General features: G+C 36.6%; 1 protein-coding gene across 1 annotated transcript in view; it reads left to right on the top strand.

Moving 5' to 3' along the window:
* The window catches only part of LOC130241336 (cytoplasmic dynein 2 heavy chain 1), a 230,303-nt gene that overhangs the window by 206,773 nt on the left and 14,231 nt on the right, over nucleotides 1-9,299 (top strand). Inside the window, exons 85-86 of the mRNA XM_056473046.1 lie at nucleotides 3,218-3,427; nucleotides 4,849-4,938. Of these exons, the coding sequence (XP_056329021.1) occupies nucleotides 3,218-3,427; nucleotides 4,849-4,938 (300 nt within the window). The remainder of the gene's footprint in view (nucleotides 1-3,217; nucleotides 3,428-4,848; nucleotides 4,939-9,299) is intronic.

The following is a 9,299-nucleotide window of genomic DNA, read 5'->3' on the forward strand; positions in this document are numbered from 1 at the left end:
TACATAGTGTGCCATTTGGAACGCAGCTTTTTTTTTAGCTTCTCCTACTTACATAAAACACTACAAGTGATATAATAGAGACATAACAATCTAAATATGTTTAAAAACATAAAAAATCTGACAAAAAGATACACAACTATAAACTAATGCTTTTACTGAGTATTGAGTATTTTGTTAATTTTTTTATGTTGTTCTTTGCTTCTAATCAAAGTTTGTAAATTGTGATTATCCTTGTAACTTGATGATTTAGTTCATGGTCTTTATTAATTAAAGACTTCATTGAAATGAAGACTTAAAAACCCTTTAAAGGTGCAGAGTATGCAAGTTTGACACCCAGTGGTTGAATTAGGTATTGCACTCCTGGCAATAAAAACAACAAAAAACAAATTTTCAAGTGAACATGACATGAGTGTGCCTGACTACCGAGCCTAAAGGCTGATTTAAAGCTGATTTGAACCGTTTTCTAAATAAAAACAGCGGCACATGATAAAAGTAATATTTTCCATACTAAAAGGAGTTTTTGTTCTTACTAACACCTGAAATTTATATTATAGAAATGGCTTCTATTTCTAATAGGTGAACAACAGGATAAACTATGATCATCTCAGGTGCTCCTCATGTGCTTTATTCAGTGTTAAATGCTAATAATGTGAGTCTGAATGCCATTTTACATGACATTCATTGCCATTTACTAAAAGCAGCAGCAGATAGTTCACCTCAGATCTTGAAAATAAAATAAACCGTCTGAAATTGAACTTCAGAACTGTGACTCAGTGGAAGTCAACACATATCAGTGATTCAGCATCTACATTTAATCATGTACAAGCGGTTTAATATGTATTAATTAGATTATAAACTTTACCATTTCGCTGGAATGCAGTGAGTGCACTATTCTGTGCTTCTGAATGGCTGTATTTAAATTCCTGTCGCGTTTCGTCTGGTGCAAACAGCCAAATTGCTTATCACTGCAAATCTCATCACGTAGCGTGTTGTTAGGACACGACGTTACAATTTAACCTCCTCACCTAATGTTTACGCTCGTAATATTTATATTATTTGCTGATTTATAACCACCTCATGTGGAGCTCTGAATCTGCGTCTCATTTCAGAGTCTGCTACTGTCCACCAGAGGTTGCATTTCAGTCACAGACACATGATTTGAGAGCCTTCCTGATTGAATGAATCAAATACAATGTTTTCCATGAAGGCAACTCGGGGTGCTGAAATATAATTGGCTAAACTGGCATTGGGCGGGTTAAAGGGACCAAAACAAAGACAGCCGTTCGGGCACGGAAAACACATTTTCAAAGCAGAATATCTGACTTCAGCATTGTTTTCCAGATAAACAAGAATGTTCACTGAGCATGTTTCTAAATATCTGCAAACGTATTATGGTGTTTTTATGCTTTAGAAGAGTCAAAAATATACATACAGCACTTTAAGAAACTTTAATGGAGACAATACTGCTGCTGAAATATTAGTGCTGTTGAAATAGTGGACCTTAAAGGTCCCATGAAGTGCTTTGAAATGTGCATTTTTTGCCCGATGTGTGAAGAGAGGGCGCAACATTGAATAGCTCCTCCCACTTAAAAAAAAAAACAATAGCATTTAGTTTTTTAATATTATAAGTAAAAATATACAAATCAGACAAAAGATTGTGAACTTAAGGCTTTTACTGATTGTTTTGTAAAAAAAAAGATGTCTTTAAACATATTTTTAGATAGTTAGAGACTATTATATCGTTTATATTGCTTTATGTGAGTGGGAGTAGCTAAAAATGTGTATTTGCACTGTAACTGATTTTGGAACTTTTTGTACAGCATCATGGGAAATGTAGTGTGATCATAGACTGTAAAAGATATGGACGTAGTATCTGTGATGTCACCCAAACAGTAGGTTTCTGAAGAACGCAAAAGAAGCTACAAGTAGGCGTGGCCAACTTTCGCCATTTTGTTTGCGAGTCATCGCACCGTCCGCGGGATACCAAACAAGGGCAAAGAGACGCAGTGTGAGCGGAGCTACAGACGCCTGCTAGCGTTTTGCTTAGACAGGCTTTACTTTGGGAGAAACGTTTAATACTTCCTTACCTGCGACTCGTTTGTGTTCTGACCACATGTGCTTGGTTGTACACTATATCAATAGTGGTTAGGTTTTTAAAAAACGCTGTTGTAACACATTGAACCAATAAACATTGTTCTTATGAAGTTTTTCTACAGGAGGAAAATGCGAATGACTTCAGAACACTTCAAATATAATCTGTGTTAGTAAGAGTAAGGCTATTTATGAAATCCAGGCATAACACTGTATGCCAACGCTACAGATGACTGTTCTAGAGCCTACGGCTAATCAATCTGTCAGATTCTGGAGGGCATTACAGCTCTAAAGAACATTATAAATGATAAATGATCTTAAATAAAACAAATACACTTATAGAGATGGTATATAAGTATTTAATTTCACTCACCTGGGAAACAAAGGCCACGTGAATGGTTTGTGAGCACAATTAAGTGCACACAGCATGCCATATCATCTGATAATTGTAGGAAATAATTTCAGAAAACAACTGACTGTGTACAGCCACATAAAACAACACTAAAATATGATGGTATATGCCGAGTTCAGCAGCTAATCAGCCGGAATCAGCTGAGGTGACGAGACAGCGACCAGCGAGACCTAGCTGTCACTCAAGTAGCCACACCCTTAACTATGCAGACTTAATATAACTTAATATAAAGAAAACGAATGAGTCATAAAAAAAATTCACCCCCCTCACAGTTGTCATGAAGGGTAATATTAGCTATTTGAACTAAAATTGTTCTTTGTATCAGGCTGTGAACACACTTTTCCTGGTCCATTTTAACAGTGGGCTCAATATAAATCTGCCCTATTATGGAGCCAGGACTATTGGAATTTCGATGAATTGCAGTTTCAGTTACTTCCGTATTTGCTTCCCGAGGGAGAGCGGGAGGTTGCCGCGTTTGTGTGATTCTAAAATGCCGTATGGGGATAATTAATGTTTTTTTTTTCTCTGGAACTTGACTGTTGTGCTTTATTGTACACAAAACACAGTAAAACTGAAGTATGAGATGAACCATTTACACGAAAGTAAAATAATAATATTCATTTCATTGTGACATGTCCTTCAGTGCCAAATCTAAGTTCTGATTGGTTATTAGTTCCTGATGCGCTCTGATTGGCTACTTTGTCTCGTTGTCAGGGTTCATCGTTAATCCATCAGAAGGTGACTTTACCCAGCGAGAATGTCGGCTCTCCTGTTCTCTCATTCGTCCAGCTGGAGCAGTTTAATGCCGTGCGATTGGTCCAGAGCATTCACCAATCGCTGGCCTCGCTCAGTAAGGTAATTCGAGGCACGTCCCTCCTGACGGCTGATGTACACAAACTGGCAACTGCACTCCTGAACCAAGAGGTGAGTGAAGCGAATGCCTGCAGAATGATGAATATTCATGTCTTTCTCATCTTTAATTGAGCAGTACAGTATGACAAGCTGTGCTGTAGTGTGCTCTATAGAATGAAACTCCAGACCCGGCATCAATTCAGTACTTTTTTGTTATTTGAGGTTCAAAAATAATGCCTTTTATATTGTTTTTCTTAATGCTGTTTTTTGTTTATTCATTATAAGATCAAGCATGATCACTGAAATACGGTTTATTGGATTTTTAATCCTTTGTAAGCTGAATAAGTTGTGTAAATTTGTTGTTTTTTAATTGATGTATTATTATTATTATTAATATTGATTAAATAGATGTTTTATTATTATTACAGCCACTTACGAGTTTGCAAAAAATCATATTTTTAATAAAATATACAACAATCTTAAGTAATATTGCATGGAAAAATATAAATCATCACCTTGGAAATGTAATGTTCAATATGCGTTCTGAGTGATTTTGAGATAATGAGCTTCAAAGTTTTAGCATTTCATATAGCAAACAGTATGTGTGTAACATTTGTTTTTTTTTTTTTTAAATAAAAAGTCTTAATGTAAACAAAAACATCCCATAATTTAAATAAGTTGTTATTTAATAAGAATATGTCAATAAATCAACCTCTAGAACCGTATAATTCTTAGGTGATGAAATGTCTTGGCAACATAAAAAGTTATATAAGAGGGTGTTTCGGCCAATATTGAAATGACCAACACTAAAAATACATTAAAGCTAAATGAAAAGTTAATAAAGCTTGTTTTAAAATGAGGATATGGAAATGGAATAAATTAATACAACATCTCTAATTTGCGGATTATTTCTGTATACTTAATTTTGACATTAAAATTAAACTTTTTAAATCTAACTTGTTATTTATATATCTGGCACTCGCGTACAATGTGTTACTAATGTTGTGGGGACCAAATGTGACCAAAATTATGGCAAAACCAGTCAGTTTTGATTTTGTGGGGATATTTTCCATAAATCATACAGAATGAAGTATTTTGAAAATGTCAATAAAATGTACAGCATGAAATTCATTTCAGATATATACAGTTGAAGTCAGAATTATTAGCCCCCTTTATAATTTTTCCCAATTTCTGTTTAACATAGAGATTTCTTCAACACATTTCTAATCATAATAGTTTTAATAACTCATTTCTAATAACTGATTTATTTTATCTTTACCATGATGACAGTAAATAATATTTGACTAGATATTCTTCAAGACATTTCTATACAGCTTAAAGTGACATCTAAAGGCTAAACTAGGTTAATTAGGGTAACTAGGCAGGTTAGGGTAATTAGGCAAGTTATTGTAGAACTGGTTTGTTCATTGTTCTGTAAACACTCTGAAACCAGTGTGTGTGTTGGTAAAGCTCTGATTCTCTGTCTCTCTTAGTGTCCGTTGAGTTGGCAGAATAAATGGGAAGGCCCTGAAGACCCGATGCAGTATCTGCGAGCCGTGGTTTCCAGAGCACTCGCCATTCAGGTAAACAAACTCTGGCCGCAGTGGAAATGTGTTGATCCAGGGGTCGTGGAATGTGTTTGACCTTCTCCAGGTGTCCTTCAGTTTGTTTAGCCGTGTCTATGGTAGCGTTACCATCCTCATATACAGTCGAAGACAGAGTTATTAGCCCTCCTGTGAATTTCAAATATTTCCCAAACGATGTTTAACAGAGCAAGGAATCTTTTACAGTATTTACCATAATATTTTTTATTCTTTATATGTGTTTTATTTCAGCTAGGATAAAAGCAGTTTTTAATTTTTAAACCAGTTTAAGGTCAATATTATTAGCCCCCTTAAGCAATATTTGTTTTGGATTGTCTACAGAACAAACTACTGATATACAAGGACTTAATTACCCTAACTTCCCTAATGAACTTAGTTAAGCCTTTAAATGTCACTTTGCTACATTGTAGTATTAATAAAAAATCTAGTCAAATATTAAACCCCCCAGTTTTTCAAGATTTTTTTTGTGTGGTTTCCTTGAATAAAAATGACAAATGTTGTGGTGGCAATTCCCAGAAATGTGCGGAAAATAATGTAATTAAAAAAAAAATAATAATAATAATATAAATATATATACATCACATATGCATCACCTATAAGTCAGACCCCCTAGTTTTTCATAATTTTTTTGGTGTTTTTTGCAATAAAAATGACAGATTTTGTGTGAAAAAGAAATGTGTGTGTGTGTATATATATATATATATATATATATATATATATATATATATATATATATATATATATATATATATCTTATTTACCATGAGGTAGCCTGCCCATGTTAGGTGTGCAATCTGAAACAATGACACTAATCATAAAAATAAAACTTCTTTATTTTGGTCTCTTGTCAAGACAATATCTAAAACGGTAGGGATTGAGCCAAAGGAAGGTTGTATAACTCTTAATCTTATCCACAAACTTCCTTTTTTCTCAGATTTCACTTCCCAGAGCTTCTGACATGTCACACACAGGACACCTAAAACACGGACTGCGGTAAAACTCGTCAATGGCAGGGAAGCGTTTTCTCTCGTTGCAGGGAAAGAGTTAAACAAAATAATTTTATCGATTGGCCATACATGTAAAGCACATATAATGTCCTTCAATTCAGTCACGTCCAGCGGGCGTCATCTGTGAACCAATCTCCATCTGTCTATTCCATTGCTTTATTTGCTCCCACTTTCTTTTCCAGCACAATACGCCTAATTCGCACCACATGATGTCTATATCTCATCTTTGCTATGACTTTACATGTAAATCACTCATGCTTCATCCGCGTCTGCTTACTGCACAAGCTGAAAACTCTCCCCGCCCCCCATTCCATGTAATGTAATGATTGTGATGGCACAGGTGGGACGTCTTTTTTTTTTAAGACACTCAAATACATCACGTGTGCTGCGTATTCGACGTCTATAAGTCATGTAAAACAATTGCAAACTGAAAAAAAAATTTAATTTGATTATAAGGTTTAGAATTGGATGTCTTATGAGATAATTTCAAGGAGTCAAATATTATATACTGTCATCATGGCAAAGATAAAATAAATCAGTTATTAGAAATGAGTTATTAAAACTGAGGGAATGAGTTATGAAAATTTTTTTTTCCATTAAACAGAAATTGGGGGGAAAATAAACAGGAGGGCTAATAATTCTGACGGGAATGCCACGAAGGAGCCATGTTTGTTCAGGATGCACCTGGCCTTGTAAAGCGCTCACATATTTTCCTGATGTAATGGAGCCATGCAGAGCGATCATCTGACCTAATGAGTCTCCAGAGACGTTTGCCCGTCTCGCTCGACAGCTGCCAGCCGACGGCGCGTCTTCAAGCATCTCGCCGTGTTTTCCTAGTGTAAAGCCATAGGAATGTAGGCCGCGGTGTCACAGATGACTCATCTCATTATATCAGGGCTTTTCTCTCCTTTTTTATGCTCTCTTTTGTGCTTTGGCTTGGGATAAAAGCGCTTTCTGAATAGCAGCCGTGCTGTAAATTCCAGCTCTGTGAAGCTCATGGCAGAGCGTTTGCGATAACACCGGGTCACAGCGCTCCACTTCACATATTGCACAGTGTAGTTTGCTGATTTTCACTGCTGTTCTTGGACCCGCACAATGATTTACTGTTGTGACTTGCTGCTAAATAATGTAGTTATTGTTGGCTGTTATTGTTAGTGGAAATAAAGCCACATTATCTGGGTATTACCATATGTATTCATCTAAAAACACAATGGTGAATGAACCGATATATACTGTATATATCCACATATAGTTTGGATGGATGGATAGATGGATCGATGGATGGATGGACTTGGCCTAGATAGATGACATTAACATATTGATGGATGGAGGATTGGACAGATAAAAAATATAGATTTAGAGATGGGTGTATAAATAGATCGACTTGATGGATGGATGGATGGATGGATGGATGGATGGATGGATGGATGGATGGATGGATGGACTTGGCCTAGATAGATATATGACATATTGACGAGTGAAGGATTGGACAGAGAGATAGATAGATGCTTAGGTTGGATGGATGGATGGATGTATGGATAGATGGATAAATAGACTGGGAATGGATGGATGACTGATTGATGGACTGATGGATGGAAAGACTAATGGACGGAGGACTGGATGCATGGATAGAAAGACTTAGGAATGGATGGATGGATGGATGGATGGATGGATGGACTTGGTCAAAATAGATAGATGACATATTGATGGATGGAGAATTGGACAGATAGATGTATAGGTTGGATGGTTAGACTTAGGGATAGATGGATGGATGGATGGATTTAAGGATGGATAAATGGATTTGGGGATGGATGGTTGACTGATTGATGGACTGATGGACGGAAAGACTAATGGATGGATGGATAGAAAGAGTTAGGAATGGATGGATAAATGTGGATGAATGAAAAGATGGATGGATGGATGGATGGATGGATGGATGGATGGATGGATGGATGGATGGATGGATGGAAAGATGGATGGATGGAAAAACTGATAGACAGATGGAAGACTGGATGATGGATGGATAGACTTAGCGATGGATGGATGGCTGGATGGATGGATGGATGGGCTTGGCCTATATAGATTAATGACATATTGATGGATGAAGGATTGGACAGATGGATAGATAGGTAAATGCTTAGGTTGGATAGATGGATGGATTTAGGGATGGATGGATGACTGATTAATGGACTGACGGATGGAAAGACAAATGGATGGAGGACTGGATGGATGCATAGAAAGACTTAGGAATGGATAGATACTTCCTGTATGGATGGATGGATAGATGGATGGATGGATTTGGCCAAAATAGTTAGATGACATATTGATGGATTGAGGATTGGACAGATGGATAGATAGATGCTTAGGTTGGATGGTTAGAGGATGCTTAGGGATGGCTGGATGGATTTAGAGATGTTTGAATGGATTTAGGGATAGATTGATGGCTGATTAATGGATTGATAAATGGAAAGACTGATAGATGGATGGATAGATAGATGGATGGATGGAGGACTGGATGGATGCATAGAAAGACTGAGGAATATATGGATAGACTTAATGGATGGATGGATGGATAAATGGAAAGAATTAGAGATGGATGGATAGATGACTGATTGATGGACTGATGAATGGGAAGACTGATAGATGCATGGAAGACTGGATGGATGGATATATAGACTTAGGTATGGATAAATTGATAGACTTGGTGGATTAATGGTTGGATGGACAAATGGATAGACTTATAGATGGATAGATAAATGGATAGACTTGGTGAGTGGATGGCTAGGTGGATGGATAGACTTAGAAATGGATGGATAAATGGATAGATAGACCTGGCCTAGATAAATAGATGACATATTGACGGATAAAACATTGGACAGATGGATAGATAGATGCTTAGGTTGGATGGTTAGACTTCGGAATGGATGCATGAATTTAGAGATGTTTGAATGGATGTAGGGATAAATGGATGGTTGATTGATGGATTGATATATGGAAAGACTGATGGATTGATGGATAGAAAGACTTAGGAATGAATGGAAATACTTCGAGATGGATGGATATGTGGATAGATTTGGTGGATGGATGGATGGATGGATGACTGATTGATGAACTGATGGATTGAAAGACTGGATAGATAGACATAGGGATGGATGGATGGATAGACTTAGTGGATGGATGGATGGATGGATGGATGGATGGATAAATAGACTTGGTGGATGGATTGATGGATGGATAGACTTAGAGATAAATGAATAGACTTGGTGGGTGGATGGATAAATGGATGGATGGGTGAAAAAATTTAGGGGTGGATGGATAGATAGACTTAGGGAT

Source organism: Danio aesculapii, chromosome 15, assembly GCF_903798145.1.
Source record: "Danio aesculapii chromosome 15, fDanAes4.1, whole genome shotgun sequence".
Lineage (NCBI taxonomy): Eukaryota > Metazoa > Chordata > Actinopteri > Cypriniformes > Danionidae > Danio > Danio aesculapii.